Source organism: Ceratotherium simum, chromosome 6 (assembly GCF_057802395.1).
Source record: "Ceratotherium simum simum isolate JZ-2026a chromosome 6, ASM5780239v1, whole genome shotgun sequence".
Classification (NCBI taxonomy): domain Eukaryota; kingdom Metazoa; phylum Chordata; class Mammalia; order Perissodactyla; family Rhinocerotidae; genus Ceratotherium; species Ceratotherium simum.
The window spans coordinates 63,603,285-63,623,037 of record NC_141905.1 but is presented as its reverse complement, the minus strand read 5'-3'; the positions used below and the strand labels follow the sequence as shown (position 1 = coordinate 63,623,037).

General features: G+C 47.1%; 1 protein-coding gene across 2 annotated transcripts in view; it reads right to left on the bottom strand.

Annotated features, from left to right (window-relative positions):
- Positions 1–18,746, bottom strand: part of NEURL1 (neuralized E3 ubiquitin protein ligase 1) — a 79,509-nt gene extending 60,763 nt beyond the window's left edge. Inside the window, exons 1-2 of one of the 2 annotated variants that reach the window (XM_087432542.1) lie at positions 18,491–18,746; positions 18,175–18,308 (exon numbers count right to left, since the gene is read on the bottom strand). In XM_087432542.1, the coding sequence (XP_087288668.1) occupies positions 18,175–18,308; positions 18,491–18,642 (286 nt within the window). In that variant the 5' untranslated portion in view covers positions 18,643–18,746. Of the gene's footprint in view, positions 1–18,174; positions 18,375–18,490 lie in introns of those variants that run through there. The other variant, XM_004428038.3, reaches the window with a different exon arrangement.
- Between the last annotated feature and the right edge of the window lie 1,007 nt (positions 18,747–19,753).

Below are 19,753 nucleotides of genomic sequence, written 5' to 3'. Positions count from 1 at the left end.
AATCTGAGAAACTCTCTTCTCAACAGCTGATCCACACTCTTCGTATGTTTTGTTTCTTTAACACAACCTCAATTTGGGGACCAGATGAGGAAACCCAAACTCCCTAAAACAGTTTCCTTCTCATTTTGCAGTGAAGGAACTAGAGGAATCTCATGCAGCCAGAGCCCTGTTTTCCAGGAGGGCTGCACTCTGATGCAGAAACTTCCATGTGAGTGGCACCCTTGTCACTCACAGCGTCATCCCACCACTTCCTCCATCCTCTGGCTCCACCAGGGTCTGGGTGTCTGGCTGGTTTCATCAGCCCCAGAGGATCTGCCAGCTCTGGCCCAGGGGAGGGAAAGCCCCCTCTATAACTCTCAGGCAGTGGACAGGCTCTCTTTGCCCTGAAGAGAGGGGTTTCCTCACTCATTATTAGTCTGCTCAGATTTTCTTCTTCTTCATGGTTCAATCTTGATAGGTTGTATGTTTCTAGTAATTTATCTATTTCTTCTAGGTTATCAACTTGTTGGCACATCATTTTTCACAGTAGTGGGTTATGATCCTTTGTATTTCTGTGATATCAGGTGCAATGTTTCCTCTTTCATTAATGATTTTATTTATTTAAGTCTTCTCTCTTTTTTCTTAGTTTGTCTAGGTAAAGGTTTGTCAATTTTGTTTATCTTTAAAAAAAGACAACTCCTGGGCCAGCCCAGTGGTATAGCAGTTAAGTTCGCGTGTTCCACTTCGGTGGCCTGGGGTTCCCCTGTTTGGATCCTGGGTGCAGACCTACTCACTGCTCACCAAGCCATGCTGAGGCTGAGTCCCACAAAGAAGAACTAGAAGGACCCAGAACTAGGATATACAACTGTGTACTGGGGCTTTGGGGAGAAAAAAAAGAAAAAGAGGAAGATTGGCAACAGATGTCCCAGGCCAATCTTCCTGGGAAAAAAAAAAAACAAACTCTTAGTTTTGTTTATGTTTTCTATTGTCATTCTAGTCTTTACTTCATTTATTTCCACTCTGATCTTTGTTATTTCCTTCCTTCTTCTAACTTTGGGCTTAGATTGTCCTTCTTTTTCTAGTTCCTTGAGGTGTAAAATTGGGTTGTTTATTTGAGATCTTTGTTTTTTCTTAATGTAAGCATTTATCTCTATAAACATCTGTCTTAGACCTGCTTTTGCTGCATCCTATAAGTTTTGGTATGTTGTGTTTCCATTTTTGTCTGTCTCAAGATATTTTGTTTGTTTGTTTGTTTAGTTGGTTTTTTTTGTGAGGAGGACTAGCCCTGAGCTAACATCCGATGCCAATCCTCCCCTTCTTTTTCTTGAGGAAGAGTGGCCCTGAGCTAACATCTGTGCCCATCTTCCTCTACTTTATATGGGATGCCACCACAGCATGGCTTACCAAGTGGTGCGTCGGTGCACGCCCGGGATCCGAACCTGCAAACCCCAGGCTGCCACAGCAGAGCACGCACACATAACCACTTGCGCCACCGGGCCGGCCCCTCAAGATATTTTTTAATTTTCCTTTTGATTTCCTTTCTTTGACTCATTGGTTGTTCAGGAGCGTGTTGTTCAATCTCCACATATTTGTGAATTTTCCAGTTTTCCTCTTGGAATTTATTTCTACTTTCATACCATTGTGGTCAGAAAAGATAGTTGATATGATTTCACTCTTCTTCAGTATGTTAAGACTTGTTTTGTGGCTAACATATGATCTATCCTGGAGAATGTTCTGTGTGCACTTGAGAAGAATGTATATTTTGCTGCTGTTTGATGGAATGTTCTATACATGTCTGTCAGGTCCATTTAGTCTAAAGGTAGTTCGAGCCCAATGTTTCCTTATTGATTTTCTGTCTGAATAACCTATCCATTGTGGAAGGCGGAAAACTGAAGTCCTCTACTATTATGGTATTGCTGTCTATTTCTTCCTTCTGATCTGTTAGTATTTGCTTATATATCTATGTGCTCTGATGTTGGGTGCATATATATTTACTATAGTTATTTCCTCTTAATGAATTGATCCCTTTATCATTATATAATGACCTTGTTTGTCTCTTATTACAGTTTTTTACTTAAAGTCTATTTTTCTGATATAAGTATAACTACCTCTGCTCTCTTTTGGTTTCCATTTACCTGGAATTTCTTTTTCCATTCCTTCACTTTCGGCTTATGTGTGTCCTTAAAGCTGAAGTGAGTCTCTTATAATTGGGTAGTTTGTTGAATCTTGTTTTTTTGCATCCATTCAGCCACTCTATGTCTTTTGATTGGAAAATTTAGACTATTTATATTTAAAGTAATTATTGATAGGTAAGGACTACTATTGCCATGTTGTTCATTGTTTTCTGGGTATTTTGTAGATCCTTTGTTCCTTTCTTCCTCTTTTACTGTCTTCCTTTGTCATTTGATGATTTTTTATAGTGTATGCTTGACTCCTCTCTCTTTATTCTTTGCGTATCTACTACTGGTTTTTGCTTTGTGGTTGCCATGAGGTTTACATAAAACATCTTATAGTTATAGCAGTCTATTTTAAGCTGATAACAACTTAACTTTGTTCACATACAAAAGCTCAACACTTTCACTCCCTTTCCAACATTTTATGTTTTTGATGTCACAATTTACATCTTTTTATATTATATACCCACTAATTATTGTAGTTATAGCTATTTTAATTCTTTTGTCTTTTAACCTTTATACTAGAATTATAAGTGACTTACATACCACCATTATAGTATTAGAGTATCCTGAATTTGACCATATATTTACACTTACCAGGGAGTTTTACACTTTCATATGTTTTCATGTTACTAGTTAAGGTTTTTCTTTTCAGCTTGATGAACTCCTTTAGCATTTCTTGTAAAGCAGGTTTAGTGGTTTTGAACTCCTTCAGCTTTTGTTTATCTGGGAATATTTGTATCTCTCCTTCAATTCTGAGGGACAACTTCGCTGGGTAAAGTATTCTTAAATCTCCCAATAAAGAAAAGTCCAGGACCAGATGGCTTCACTGGTGAATTCTACCAAACATTTAAAGAAGACTTAGGGGGCCGGCCCCGTGGCTTAGCGGGTAAGTGCGTGCACTCTGCTACTGGCGGCCCGGGTTTGGATCCCGGGCGCGCACCAACACACTGCTTCTCCGGCCATGCTGAGGCAGCGTCCCACATACAGCAACTAGAAGGGTGTGCAACTATGACATACAACTATCTGCTGGGGATTTAGGGAAAAAAAGAGGAGGATTGGCAACAGATGTTAGCTCAGAGCCGGTCTTCCTCAGCAAAAAGAGGAGGATTAGCACGGACGTTAGCTTAGGGCTGATCTTCCTCACAAAAAAAGAAAAGAAGACTTAATACCAAGAATTAATCCTTCTTAAACTCTTCCCAAGAAATGAAGAGGAGGGAACAGTTCCAAATTCATTTTACAAAGCCAGTATTACCCTGATACCAAGGCCAGACAAGTACACTACAAGAAAAGAAAATTACAGGCCAATATCCCTGATGAACATAGATGCAAAAAATCTCCAACAAAATATTAGCAAACCAAATTCAACAGCACATTAAAAGGATCATACACCACGATCAAGTGGGATTTATCCCTGGGATGCAAAGATGGTTCAACATATGCAACATTAATAAATGTGATATACCATATTAACAAAATGAAGGATGATAATTATGTAATCATCTCAGATGCAGAAAAAGCATTTGACAAAAATCAACATCTTTTCACAATAAACACTCTCAATAAATTAAGTATAGATGGAATGTACCTCAACATAATAAAGGTCATATATGACAAGCCCATAGCTAACATCATACTCAATGGTGAAAAGCTGAAAGCATTTCCTCTAAGAGCAGGAACAAGACAAGTGTGCCCACTCTCACCACTTCTATTCAACATAGTCCTGAAAGTCCTAGCCATAGCACATAGGCAAGAAAAATAAATAAAAGGCATCCAAATCAGAAAGGAAGAAGTAAAATTGTCTCTGTTGGCAGATGACATGATCTTATATATAGAAAACTCTAAAAACTCCACCAAAAAACTGTTAGAATTGATAAACAAATTCAGTTGCAGGATACAAAATCAACATACAAAAGTCAGTTGTGTTTCTATACACTAACAACAAACTATCCGAAAAAGAAATTAAGAAAACAAACCAATTTACAATAGCATTAAAAAGAATAAAATAAAGAAACAAAATATCCCTAAGGATAAATTTAACCAAGGATGTAAAAGATTTTTACAGTGAAAACTATAAAACATTGATGAAAGAAATTGAAGAAGATACAAATAAATGCAAAGATATCCCATCTTCATGGATTGAAAGAATTAATATTGTTAAAATGTTCACACTACCCAAAGCAATCTACAGATTCAATGCAATCCCTACCAAAATTCCAATGGCATTTTTCACAAAAATGGAAAAAAAAATCTCAGAAATTGTATGGAACTAGAAAAGACCCTAAATAACAATCCTGAGCAAGAAGAGCAAAGCTGGAAGCATCACACTTCCTGACTTCAAACTATATTCCAAAGCTATAGTGATCAAAACAGTGTGGTATCGGCATAAAAACAGACATATAGATCAATGGAATAGAGTAGACATACAAGAAATAAACCCACGCGTATATGATCAACTAATTTTCAACAAAGGTGCCAAGAATACACAATGGAGAAAGGATAGTCTCTTCAGTAAATGGTGCTGGGAAAATTGGATATCCACATGCAAAAGAATTAAACTGGACCCTTATCTCACATCATATACAAAAATCAACTCAAAATGAATTTAAGATCTAATCAAAATTCCTAGAAGCAAACATAGGGGGAAAGCTCCTTGACACTGATCTTGACAGTCATTTTTTGTTTTGACACCCAAAGCACAGGCAACAATAGAAAAAATAAACAAGTAAGACTACATCAAATTAAAACGTTTCTGCACAGCAAAGGAAACAACAAAATGAAAGGCAACCTATGGAATGGGAGAAAATATTTGCAAACCATATATCTGATGAGGGTTTAATATCCAAAATAAATAAGGAACTCTTACAACTCAATAGCAAAAAGATAACAATAATAACTCAATGAAAAAAAAGGGCAAAGGACCTGAATACTCATTTTTCCAAAGAAGACACACAAATGGCCAACAGGTACATGAAAAGGTGCTCAAGATCACTAATCATCAGGGAAATGTAAATCAAAACCATAATGAGATATTATCTCATACCCGTCAGAATGGCTACTATCAAAAAGACAAGAGATAACAAATACTGATGATGATGTGGAGAAAAGGGAACTCGTGTACAGTCTTTGGAATGTAAATTGGAACAGCTATTTTGGAAAACAGTATGGAGGTTCCTCAAAAAAATAAAAATACAACTACCATATGATCCAGTAGTTCCACTTCTGGGTATACATCTGAAGGAAATGAAATCACTACCTTGAAGAGCTATCAGCACCCCCATGTTTATTGTAGCATTATTCACAACAGCCAAGATATGAAAACAACCTAAGTGTCTGTTGACAGAGGAATGGATAAAGAAGGTGTGATATACACATATATATATATGTATGTATCACACATACATACATACAATAGAATATTATTCAGTCATAAAAAAGGAGGAAATCTTGCTTTTGGGACAAAATGGATGAACCTAGAGGACATTATACTAAGTGAAGTAAGCCAGAGAAAGACAAATCCTGCATGATCTCACTTATATGTGGAATCTAAAAAAAAAAAACAAAGTTGAACTCATAGAAACAGAGAGTAAAATGGCGGTTGCCAGAGGCTGAGGGGTGGGGAAACGGGGAGAGGTTGGTCAAAGGGTACAAACTTTCAGTTATAAGATAAATAAGTTCTGAGGATCTAATGTACAGCATGGTGACTAAAGTTAAAAATATCGTATCATATACTTAAACGTTGCTAAGAGAGTAGATCTTAAAAGTTCTCACCAAAAAGAAGTAACTATGTGAGGTGATGGATGTGTTAATTACCTTGACTGTGGGAATCATTTCACAATATATCCATATATCAAACCACGACATACACTTTAAACACATTACAATTTTATTTGTCAATTATACCACAATAAAGCTGGGGAAAGAAAAGAAAGGGTTTCCTGCAAACAACCGGAGTAGGGGGCCAGGGATAGAATCTGTTGCCTCAGGCAGGGACGGGCACTCTATTGGGTTCAAGCTCTGCCTTTGTCCCCGGAAGCTGGAGGAGAGTCCAGGGGGCTCAGAGGCAGGAAGAGGGCCTGGCTGGTCCTCCTGGGATCAGAATGGGATTCTTCACTCACCCCAGTCTGTATCCTGAGAGTGAGGGACAAGAATGGGTGTCAGCCTAATGTTGATTCAAAGAGGCCACATTAAGGGACCCAGAAAGAGCCTGGAAAGGACTCAGAAGTACAGACTTTCACAATCCTGGGACTTTCGGGCTCTCAGTTTCGCCTCTGTAAAGTGAGGCTTTGAATCCTTGTCATGGGAATCGAATGAGATCTTGGAGGAGAAAGCAGGAGGGGACTGTTTAAGTGCTATACAAACACAAGAGAGACAGCCCTGTGAGAAGTCTGAGAGCCCTGGGGCCAAGACAGCTTTTCTTCCTCCTCTCTTCCCCTTTCCCACCTGCTGCTTCATTTCTCAGCCCATTTTTCCGCATTCTGTTTTACTATGTGGCCATCCATCCAATCCATCTTGCTTTCCCCTCCCTTGACAGTTTAATAAGTTAATAAGTACTGAGCCCCAAGGTGAGGGTCTGGGGCTTTGATCTCAACTCTGGGAAAACCAGAGCAGCCTTGGCCTGTCCCAGCTGATTTACGGCCACCTTTCATGGTTTGTGTGTGTATGCTGAGGGAACCCGGCAGCCACGGGGAGCGAGGAACCACTGAGAAAGCCTGGTTAGGTCAAGACTGAAGGCCCTGGCTCCGGGGCCAGCTAAAGCCAGATGCACACCACACCACAGATGCCAGGGCCCTGCCTCTGCCCACCAGGGAGCCACCTGTGACAGGCAAAGGGGACATTAATTATTGATGGTGTCCCAGGGGGTAGGCATGGAGCCAAGAGCTCAGGGCCAGCCCTGCCCTGCTCACCTGTCTCTCCTCCCGGCTCTAAGGCCTCAAGGCCTTGGGTGGGACAGAACTCTCAAGGGAACTCCCAGTAGGAGGGTGATGTATTCAAGCTCTTCCAGTAATGTATTCAAGCTTTTTCAAGCCAAGCCACCTGGGTACCTCACTGACCACTGCCCCAGAAGTCAGAATCCTCAGACACATGTCAGCACGAGCAGCTCCTCTACATCTCCTCTCCACCTTCAAATCCTCAAGTTGACCTTCTAAAGCATCTCCCAAACCAACCTACTTGCCTCGCTACTCACTGCCCCTCCCTGCTAGAAGCCACACTTCTCTCCTCCCCTGGAGGACTGCAGCAGCCTCCTGCCTGGCCCCTCCTCTGCCCCCCTCTTGCCCCAGAGATTCTTAAGACATTTAAGTGATCTTGTCACTCTTCTGTTTAAAGCCCTTCAGTAGTTCCCCTGGGGACAGCACATGTCACAGTTGGGGCAAGCATTCATCCCTCTCGGGTGTCCCTCTGGAGTTAACTTCTGCCAGCTCCTGAGAGCATCACGTTGCATCACCTCATTACCACCTGGTCCAATCCAGCTACATGACGTTGGGCAAGTCACTTCCCCTCTCTGGGGCTGAGAACCCCACACCTGGGTTGAGAAAGGAAGTAGGACAAAACGATCTCTATGGTATACTTGGGTACTAATGTTTGAAGTCAGTGCCACCAGCCCTTCCACATGTCATGCACACACCTGACGACCTGCCAGTCCTCTCCTCTCAGGAAGAATGTGTTCAAAGGAGCATTTGCTGGGGAGATCAGAAAAAGAAATGAAAAGAAAGCAGATCCGGAGGAGGAGGAGAAGAGCTCCAGGACCCTTCTGCCAATACGGACTAATGTCTGAACCGGATGAGGCTGGGCCAAGAGCACCTCAAGGGCAGAGACGATGCCCAGTATTCACCTCTCAGTTCTCCATACCCAGCACCATGCCTGGTGCACGGAAGGCACCGACACATGAATCAGCTGGAGCATCCTTGCGGCTTCACTCTACTCTGATCAGGGCAAAGTCTACTCACTCTCAGGGACACCTGGACACCACACTTGGACACATACAGTCTAGACTGGCCCATGCCCTGGAGGAGATCAGCCTTTCAGCAGATGCCAGGCAGAGGCTAGGGCAAGCCAATGGGGAAAGAGGAAGGTGGAAGCCAGGGGCAGGTAGAACTGCCACGAGGCTAATCATAAGATGGCATACTCCCCTGTCAATGTTCTCTCTTTTCTGTCCCCACTCCAAACTCTGGAGCAGCCAGGATGACATCCTGGGGGCAGCAGAGGCAAAAAACATCATCCAGGTAAACCAGCAGACATACTTCCCTCCCTCTCTCCCTTCATGCCAAGAAGGGTCCCCTCTCATCCTCCTGCCCCGCCCCCGCACAGACAGCCTTCGTGACCAGAAACTTGCTTCCATGGACAGAGAGGCAAGGGAGCAGCCACTGAATGATTTTCTGCTGAAAGTTCCTTGGCCTGGAGGGCTGGGATGACATTGGCCTAGACTCTGCCCCTCCATACTTAGCAGCAGCGGCAAGCCAACCCTCAGCTCCATCTTCAAGCTGGACCCCTACCAGGAACACCCTTCACTGCTGCCCTTCACACCCAGCTCAATGCTCTCAATTGGGGGTGGTACCGCCCCCTCTGGGGTGCTTTTAAAAATATGAGAGATATTTTTTTTAATGTCATAATGTGACATTAAGGTGGCCCGTGGCATTTAATAGGCAGAGGTGAGGGAAGCTAAATAAATAGTCTCACATCCAACATGCCAGGAGCACCCACTCTGGGAACATGAAGCCAACCCCTACTCGTTTTCAGATCACTTCCCTAAAGAAACCTTCCCAGACACCCAAGACCAGGTCAAGTTCCCCCTTTCCAGCTCCCTAGTCTTCTCTTTCACAGCCTTCATCCAAATGTAACTGCTTGGGTAAATAAAGAGTCGACAGAGCAGTTGAAGAAGTGCTCAGCCTCAAGGAGGTGGAGCATAATTCTCCACCCGCTAAATGTGGGCTGCACACAGGGACTTTCTTCCAAACAGTGCAACATGGAAGAGAGAAATGTGTAACTTTAACTTTACAAAGGAGAAACCTGACAAGCACTCCCTCAGCCAAGGGATCAAGGTCAACATCAACAGTGATCAGTCATGTTGAGAGCATGCACCATTGATATGATGTGATGAAATCAATGAGACCATTTCACCTCTACGGTCTTTCTCTCCAAAACCTATAACCACAGCCTAATCATGAGAAGAACATCAGACAAATGTCAATAGAGAGACACTCTACAAAATACCTAACCAGTAATCCTCAAAACTGTCAAGGTCATCAAAAACAAGGAAAGTGTGAGAAACTGTCACAACCAAGAGGAGCCTAAGAAAACATGACAACTGGGGCCGGCCCCGTGGCTTAGCCGTTAAGTGCGCACACTCTGCTACTGGCGGCCCGGGTTCAGATCCCGGGCGCGCACCAACACACCGCTTCTCCGGCCATGCTGAGGCCACGTCCCACATACAGTAACTAGAAGGATGTGCAACTATGACATACAACTATCTACTGGGGCTTTGGGGGAAAAAAAGGAGGAGGATTGGCAATAGATGTTAGCTCAGAGCCGGTCTTCCTCAACAAAAAGAGGAGGATTAGCACGGATGTTAGCTCAGGGCTGATCCTCCTCACAAAAAAAAAAAAAGAAAACATGACAACTAAATACATAATGTGGTAACTAAAAATATAATGTGGGATCTTGGTACAGAAAAAGAACATTAAGGAAAACTGAGGAAATCTAAATAAAGTATGGGCATTAGTTAATAACAATGTGTTGATATTGGTTCATTAATTATCACAAATGTTCCATACTAATGTAAGATGTTAATAACAGAGGAAACTGGGTATGGGGTACATGGAAATTCTCTGTACTATTTTGCAACAATTCTATACATCTAAAACTGTTCTGAATAATGCCAGTACTTTAAAAAAAAAAAAAAAAAGAGTGGTAACTCCAAAGTGGGAGAGATCTTGGCTAGAATCCCAGCTCCACCTCAGACCAGCATGTGACCTTGGGCAATTTACTTAACCTCTCTAAGCCTCAGTTTATTCATCTATAAATGGGGTTAATAATCGTACTTATTCCACATGGTTGTTTTAAAGATTAAATGAGATAAGAGCTTAGCACAGGCTCTAGCATATCGCATATTAGCAATTGTCATCATATTCTGACTCATTTTTGTTCACTTGTCATTCATTTGTTCATCTGTCATTTTTGTTCCATCTGCCTCCTCCACTGGAGGGGAAGCTCCATGGCAGCAAGCCCTTGTCTGTTTTGTGTACCACTGTATCCTCACACCTAGGAGAGAGTCTGGCCCATCACTGATGCTTAGTATGCGTTTGTTAAACAACAGAATGACCCCTCCCCATCAGAGCATCCCTGGAACCCCATCTCCACCCTTCAGTTCCAGAGCCCAGCGCAGAGCCCCACCTACCCTCAGAACTGCATCTAGAGCAGAGAAAGCCAAGGCCTCCCGCCTGCCTCCCAGTGACTCCAGTCTCTTCCCTCAGCCTCCTCTCCTAGCCCTTCTTTTCTCTCTGCCCCACCCCCCACAGGCATCAGCACCTGCTCATTTCCCCGAAGCAGCATGATCTGGGTAATGACCCCTGATAAGCATCTTTTAATAAACCCTGTAGCTGGATCTGTCATCCAGTAGCTATAGTCTCCCCCCTTCTCACCCCCACCACCATCTCCTCCCACTTCCTGGGCTGGCCCATTAACGCCTCTGGTCTCACCAGGCAGGCCCTCAGGCCCCCAGGGCCTCTGGACTCTGGCTTTCTGGGTAACGGCCAACAGGCAGCCCAGGCTATTCTGTAAGCCTGACACTCTCCACAGGCCTGAGGTCTCAGCAGCCTGGCCCTGCCTGTGCCACCCGGCCTGACCGCTGGCCAGTCCACTTCCCTCCATCCCTGCAGGCAGGTTTCCCAGGCGTTACCAAGGAGACCACTTGCATCTTGCCCAGGGTTGCCAAAGCAACCAGCTCAGGGAGAAGCAGCCCCTCAGCCTCTGGCCCCTGGGTGTGCAGGACCAGGAATGAGAGAGCCACAGACCCACAGGAAACAGGCCCAGGCAGCTGGTACACCAGGCTGGAGGCATCCCCCAGCAGTGTCCAGCTCCTGCCCTCCTTCCTCCCATCTCTTCCTCCTTCTGTTCCGGCTCTTGTCCATCCTGCCTCCATCTTGGGCTCTGTGATTTAGAGCCAATGCTTCAATGTGCACATCTTTGAAGTGGGCACATGCCATCCCAGAGGGTCAAGGAAAGAAAGCCCCAACATGTGAAATTCCCTCCAAGACCAATTTTCTCCCTTGTGGGCTTTGGTGTCCTAGGTAGCAATCCCAATCTGCCATTGTCTAGGTCAGTATTTCTAGGCAGCATTCTTAGTCTCAATTTTCTTACCTATAAAATGGGAATAATAATGCTTCACATTTATTGAGAAATTAAATGAATTAACCTATATTAAGCACCTAGCGTAGTGCCTAGCATCAGGACTCGGGCTTCTTAAAAATTCTTTTTTTTTTTCTGCTGAGCAATTGCCCTTCTGACCATAGCCATTGGTCAAAAGTGCTTCCAGATTAACCCATGGGAACCCTAGATGAGGTCAGCTTGGCTGTCCACCCAGCCCTTTCAGCTTGGCCTAGGACTGAAGCCCTGCAGCTGCCATTAATCTCCCAGCAGCTCAAGATGCTTCATTCCCTCCTCCTCCCAGTTTGGATTCTGCTGCTGCTGCTGTTTAAATGAAATCACTACACTCCTCTGCTCAAAAGCTGTCCATGGCTCCCACTGCCTACAGGATAAAGTCTAAAGTATTCATTCTGACATCCAAGGCCTTCCAAGGTCTGGCCCCAGCCTACCTTCAAAGACTGACCTGTTCATCTCCCCACTGGGGGTCCCACATCCCACGTGGGAGGGATTGCTCATTGTCCCTGCACACATCTTGCATTTCCCTGCCTCTGTGCTTTTGCCACCATAGCTTCGCCGAGATGCCCCTGTAGCTCCGTTCCAAATCTTCTCCATCCAACTCCAGGCTCCCTTCCTTTGAGAAGCCTGATCTCACCAACTCCGAGAGTATCACAGTAGGTCTGTTCCGAGGTCCCACAGCCTGGATAGTTCTCAGACCTTGGGGTATATCAGAATGACCTGGGGATCTTGTTAAACATGATTCTTTGGGGTTCAGGGGCCCCAACCCCAAGATATTCTGAGACAGTGGGTCTAGCCTGGGGGCTGGGAACCTGTATTTTAGACATGCTTCCAGCTGATGCTGATGCTAATACAGGAAGTAGAAAAGCCTCACTTTGAGAAACACCGGCCCAAATGAACAGAAAGTTCCCTTGAAAGTGTCTGATAACTGGCTGATGGGTCTACTTGACTAAAAGCCCCGCAGGGGAGGTGTAAGGGACAGGGGGCTGAGAAGGAGCATCAAGAGCCCCATTATAGCCCCCTTTCCCTCCTCTGGGGCTCTGTCCAGAGACCAGGAGATTGCTCCCCAGTTTCTTTCCCACAATGGAAGACAGAACCTACCAAAACTGAAGTCTATGGGGGCATGAGAGTATAATGGTCACAACAGTTTGAATCCCAGCTCCATCAGCTACTAACTGTGTGATCTGGGATAAGTTACTTAACCTTCTGAGTCTCTCTTTCCCCATCTATAAAATGGTGACAACAATACCTCCCTCAGTAGGTTGTCAGGAGGATATTAAAGGAAATAATCTACATGGAAGTACTTAGCACAAGGTAGCCACCCAACACATGGTAACTATTACAAACATTATTATTATGATTAACAATACAGGGTTCAAAGGTCAGATGAACTAAAAACCAACATGGTGTGCAAGATAGATGCTCAGGGTTCAGCATGGGGGCTGTGTCTCAGCCCAGCCTCTCTGAAGTCTTGGGTCGGCAGAGGAGGCCACCAGCAGCCACCCCACCCCACCCCGCCCTGCCAGGTCTGGCTGCTGCATCGCTGGGGGTGGAGAGCTAGATGAGCTCCCCCAACCTGCAAGCGTCATGGCAACCAAGGAAGGAGCCCAGACAAGGGCTGTGGGAATATCTGTGGGCTGGCCAAAGAAAGGAGGCCTTGAATATCCAATTATGGCAGTCTCGGTCATAACATTGAAGGCTGTTGATAGGGGAGGGGCATGACGAAAGGATCACTCTGGCAGCATCAAAGGAGGAACCAGAGGCAGAGAAGTTAGTCAGGAAGGCAACTACTGCAATATCTGGAATGCAGATCAGGGAAGCAGCAGCGAGACCGTGAAGGCTGGAAACCGGCTGGGACCTTGTCCTAGGAGGACGGATCCCCCACCCTCACCCTCAGAGAACAGTGAGGAAGTTCAGGGTCTGCAGACAAGTTCCTGTGGCCCACTGTGGCCCACCTTGAAGAATCAAGCCCCCTGGGCTGACCTTGGAAGCTCCTCCCTTGGCCTGCCAGGAGCCTCAGCCGTCACGGAAAAGAGACTCTGAAAACAACAGGTGTCTGCCTGGCGTCACACCCAGCCAAAGCTGTAGGGGGACAATCTCTCTGTGGCTGTCACAGCCAGTGCCTTTGTGAAATGTCCAATTCAAGAAGCACCAGCTTTTAAAAGATGGAAGGTTTACTCCTAGGTATTTACCCCAAAGAACTGAAACAAGTGTTCAAACAAAAACTTATACACAAATCTTCTTAGCAGCAAAATTCACAATAACCAAAAGATGGAAACAATCCAAATATCCATCAACTGACAAGTGGATAAACAAACTGTGGCATATCTATACAATGGAATATTATTCAGCCACAAAAAGGAAAGAAGATACATGTTACATCATAGGTGAACCTTGGAAACATTATGCTAAGTGAAAGAAGCCAGACACAAAAGGACAAATATAGTATGATTCCATTTATATGAAATGCCCAGAATGGGCAAATCCATAGAGACAGAAAGAAGATTAGTGGTTGCCAGGAATTCAGGGAAGCGGGTAATGGGGAGTGACTGCTTAATGGGTACAGGCTTTCCTTTTGGGGTGATGAAAATGTTCTGGAACTAGGCAGAGGTGGTGGTTGCACAACATTGTAAATGTACTAAATGTCACTGAATTGTACACTTTAAAATGTTAAAATGGGGCCGGCCCCATGGCTTAGCGGCTAAGTGCGCGCGCTCCACTACTGGCGGCCCAGGTTCGGATCCCAGGCGCGCACCGACGCACCGCTTCTCCGGCCATGCTGAGACCGTGTCCCACATACAGCAACTAGAAGGATGTGCAACTATGACATACAACTATCTACTGGTGCTTCGGGGAAAAAAATAAAGATTAAAAAAAAAATGTTAAAATGGTGAATTTTATGTTATGTGAATTTTACTGCAATTAAAAAAAAGACAGGAGGTGGCTCATCCAATCCCCATCTATGGGTGACCACTAAGGCTGGTAGCCCTTCCTGAAGGCTTTCCTAGTTACCTTTCCCTCACCACTTAGCATCAAGCAGGCAGGCACTCAAAGAGCTGGGGAAGGATGAAGAGCTTTATTCTCTGTATTTGTCTCCATGAAGCATGAATCCCCTGCCGCAGTCACCCTGTGCCTGGCACCAAGAATATATACACACACTTACTCATTCCCACCTCTGAGCCTTTGCTGTATGTCCCTTCCTCGACTCTCCTCCCCACACCCTACGATTCCCACTGCACCCCTTGCTATCTATCCAATTTCTGCAGTTCCCTCCATGTCCAGCTCAAATCCTTCACTGACCCCCCATTTCTGACCTCTGCCCATACACATCTAGGATTTCAATGGTCCAACCAAGCACTAGTTCTCATTCCCTCCCCTAGCCTTGCGTTTCTGAGTAGATCTTCAGCCTCTGAATATACAGGAATGTCGGGAGCCCTTACCTCTGAGCCAGGCACAGAGCGGCTCCTCGTAACTGTCTGTTGGTCCTAAGCCCAGAGCTATTCCTTGGACCTCTCCCCTGGACACTCCCAGACCAACCTTGTTCAGATCCCAGTGGGAATCACCAGCAGTGGAGGGAGGTCAGTGTGTCTTCAGGAAGAAGACCAAAGTCTACCACCTGACAGGTGATGGCCGAGCCTCATTTCATGTCAGCCTGACAACCAGACCAATCTTAGATCTCCGATGAGTCCCAGGGTCCCTATTACACCAGCCTCCTTCCAGTTGTTTTAATTAAAATGGTGAGAAATCAATAGAGATTACAATTATAGAGGAGAGAAAAAAAACAAGAGGTCTCCGCCCCCAGCAAATTTCTAGATGGACACTGATAAGAATTAGAGCTGAATTCTGGGTGAGTACAGAAGCAATCCCAGCAGAACTCTGGGTGGACAGTCTTAGAATCACAGTCAGTATCAAGGTCAACACCAATACAATTGGAATGGAATTCTGGATGACCACTGATATATCAGAGAAGACTCCTAGGTCAATGCTGATACAGTTAGAAGGGAATTTGGAGTGAACAACACAACAATCACAGAATAAAGCTGATGGCATTTTAGGATGAGAAGTCAGGCTGAGAAGGCGGATCAGCAGACCCTGGATGAAGGATGGAGGGCACCCATAGGTGGCCTTCATGGGCACACTCTAATCCTGCATCTCAGGCTTGAAAGGGGCAGAATTAAAATTCTCATGGCCACCTGCAGTAGGTGTGTGGGTAGGGTCAGGGAGGATAAATTCTGGTAAATCAAGCCTGAAGGGAGATGGGCAGGGGAGGGAGACCTCTGGGGGGAGAACTTCACCCTTTACTCCCACGGAAGAAGAACTGATTCTTGCAAACCAGAGAGGCAGCATCAGGGGGGTTTCCCAGGTTAGACAGGTGGGGAGTCAGGCAGAGGAGGGGGATGGGGTGGGGGCAGGGAGGAGGGAGGGCCTCAGACCCTCTCCAGCCCACTCTCTCCCTTGCCAAAGACCCCAGCCACAGAGACCTCACAACCCCTCAATCCCAAACTTTAAGTAAAAAGAAGTGCAATTACGGAGGGCTTCTTTGGGCTTCCCTAGGGTCAAGAACGGAGCAGGGCCTTCTCGGGGAAGTTTGTGAGCATTAACACACCAAGTCAACTCCCTGGCCCCCAGCTAACCCCTGCCCTTGAAGAACTTAGCCTGGCTTGGCCATCTTCTCTTGACCAACCCACTGAGTAATTGGGCACATCACTATCCCTTTCTCTCATTCTTCTCACTTGTAAGGGAGGACACTGAACTGGATGATGTCCGCGGGTTCTTCCATCATTAGGAATCTGTTTCCAATGCTCAGAAACAGTCTTTATATATGCTAACACTTACAGCTTATTTCTGACTATAAAAAATAATACTTTCTTATTGTAGAAATTTTAGAAAAGAGCAAAACATAAAAAAAGAAAAGAAAAAATCTTATGTGATCCCACTACCCAGAGGAAACCATTATTAACTTTTTGGACACTTTCTTCCAGGGTTGTTTGATTTTTGGTTTTTTTGCATTCATATCATTTCTTTTTAATAAAATTGGGATCTTACAGTCTATACCACTTTGTATCCTGTTTTTTTCAACTGTCATTATGCTGCTGTAAGCATTTTTCCAAGTCATCAAATATTCTTCAAAAATACCATTTTAATGACTGTATAATACTCCACCCAGAGGATATACCATGATCACTGGGCATTTCCATTGTTTCTCTAGTATAAATAATACTGCTATGAACATCCTAGCCTAGCACATAAGTATTTGCCTGCATCTTCATCTCCTTAGGATCAATTCCTTTAGATGGAATCACTAGGCCAATGAATACAATTTTTTTTTTTAAAGTGCTGCCATATTAATTTCCAGAAAGACACAACAAACCCATGGATTTTCCCGAGCTGAGCAAGAGCTGAAGTTCTGAAAGGGTTGGAGTTAGAATGCAGGACAGTCGTCCCGTCTCTCCTCTTCTCCCCTAGTCTTGAAGGTTAACTGTCCAGCAAAAGAGAGGACAGAATTCCAAGTCAGAAGATACAGGTCTGCAGACTAGCTCTGCCGCTCCCTGGCTTTGGGAACCTGAAATCAGCATCAGTTCTCCTCAACTGTAAAATGGGTGTGACCAGCTCTGCTGACCTCCCAGAGCAGCTTCCTTGCTCACACGAAAAGGTGTTTGTGAAAGTTCTTTGTAAACTTCAGTGCTTTGTCAAAGGGCATAACTATTATCCTTACAACCCCAGGGGGCTGAATAAGAGGGTTGTTCTTGGTGAAAGCCTGAGGGCTCCCCTTCCTGGCTCTTAGCCATCAGAATGCCCAGAACAAGTGCTGGCTAGTTCTGAGGGTGACAGAAAAGCAGCTTCCTGAAGAGGATCAGCAGGGTCTGAGGGCCTGGGAGGACCCAGCTGTGTCTTCCAAAGGTCAGAGACAGCACTGGAAGCTGCAGGACACAGAACTGGGCCTAGGGCCTCCCTGAGGGTGCTGGGTGGGTCCGCAGACTCAGAGGGCAAAGATCTTCCTGGTAACGTCCCTCTGTGTCAAGGCTCCCAGCCCCTCCTTTCTAGGGTTGGGAATGGACATCTGGCATTTGGGGAAACCAGAACCCAAGCTGATTCAGTGAATGCAAAAAGTCAACAGCTGCAGAGGACTCCAGAAGCCACTGGCTCTGGCCCCTTCTTCCAGGTTGCTATAAGTCAGTCCTGGATTATTAAGACCTTCCAATTGGAAATGCAACTAGTGCTTCCAGCATGACCTCTCCAACCCTGGGCAGGTGAAAAAGGAGATCGTGGTGCCTCCCTTGAGAAGCACAGCTGGCCGACCTGAGCATTCCGCCAACCTCCCCTATACACCTAGCAAATTCCCTTCCTCACCCCTGCACGCTCTCCTAGCATCGTGACCCGAGAGGACTCCAGTGACGTTCCCCGTGTTGGCAGGAAGAACTGCGCAGACCCCACGGTACGCCATTCTCTCCGGTTTTCACCATCACCACTCGCAGCCCCCCACCCCCAGCCCACCTCCATGGCGAGATGTGCGTCTTCTGTCTCCAAATAGGCACAACAGGTGGCACCTGCCCGTCCTCCCCAAACACACCTCTCCACCTCTCCCTGCCCCTCCACTTGCGCCCCGGTCCTCCAGCTGAGCCTGGCCACGGGAGAGCCTTACCTTTGAGGTTTTGGGGGTGGGCCCGCGGCGCCCGGCTCGGGTTTCCTCGGGGCAGAGAGGGGATACTGGAGAAGTTGTTACCCATGGCATCCGGCCCCAGGGGCTTCAGCACTGGCGGGGGGCAGGCGAGCCCGGGCAGGAGCCGAGGTACTGTGTGCAAGTGTGTGCGCGCGCGGTGGCGCGCCGCCGGGGGAGGGCCCTGGCGGGGCTGCGGCCGGGGGCGGGTGGGCCGCGCCTCCTCTCCCTCTCTCTGGGCTCCGCGGTCCTCGGCGGGTCCTGCCCGCCGGGGGAGGTCCTCGCGCGAGCCGGCTACCTGCCTGCCATTCCCCGAGGCGGGGGCGGGGGCCGCGGGCGGGCCCTTGGGCAGGGGCTGGCGGCGCCCGGGGATCCCCTCTTCCTCCGGCTGGCGCTCGGGTTCCGGCTGGTGGTGGGCGGCACGGCGGCTCCGGGGCGCTCCCCGGGGGCCATAGAGTCAGGGCTCCCGGCGCGGGCGCTCAGCGGCTCGGCCTGCCCGGCGGCTCGGAGGTTCGGCGGCAGGCTCGGTCCCCGCCCGCGGGGACTGCCGCTGCGGCGACGTGCGTGGCGCCCTGCGGCCGGCGGGTCTGCATGGAGCGGGGGTCGGTGGAGCGCGGGGCGTGCCGGGTGCTCCCGCGGTGGTTGGTCTCCCCCGGCCACCGCGCTCCCGCCCCCGCCGGCTCCCTCCCGCGGCCGCCGCCCCCGCCCCTCGCCCCCCGCCGTCGCCAGGATTCCCTGGCTCCGGTTGTTATGGTGACAGCTGCGCCGGTGAATGAGCGTCTTAGTGACACGCGCGCGCCCGCTCAGCCAGATGTGGCCCCGGGGCGCGCCGCGTTCCCGCGGCTACAAGTTCTCGGCGGCGCGGGACCCCCGGGCCCAGGTCGGGGTAAACTATCAGGCAGAGATTGGGGCTCCGGGGGTTGGGCTCATTCCTCTCACAGACTCTGGAACTTCGTCTTGAAAACAAGAGGAACAGTACAGCAAGAACGTTGGGCTCCCTGGATGCCAGGCGCGGGGCGAGGTAGCTCTAATTTACAGTTTCCCTCGCAGCGGGTACATGGCCTGGCACACTGTAAAAGATCAAGAAAAAAAATTTAAATGAGTGAATGGATGACTGAATAAACGAAGTGAGATTAGGAACCCCAGCACTTGACCCTCCACTCTCAGTGAAATCTGAAGGGGTACTGGTGCAAGGGCTGGGAACAAGAACCCCAGGCTATCCAGTTACTGGACACAGGGCAGTGGGGGCCTTCGGATGAATACAGACTGGACCTAGGAGACTGGGTCGCTGGGCAAGCTTGGGGGAACAGATCTCAGGGACAAACCATCAGAGAACCACCAATTCTGAACTGGGTGGTTCTGTCAGCTGTAAGAGGTGGGTAAGGGGAACCTCTGTGGTCTGTAGCAAAGAAGGCTTCCTGGAGGAAGGGGACTTCAGCAAGTCCCCTGTTCACATGACATCCATACTGTAGCTCAGCACTGCTACCAGGAAGCCTGCAGGAGGGGAAAAGGGAGTCATTCTCCTCCTACTCAGACCTGGGGCATCTCCTCCTTCCAGCTGTCA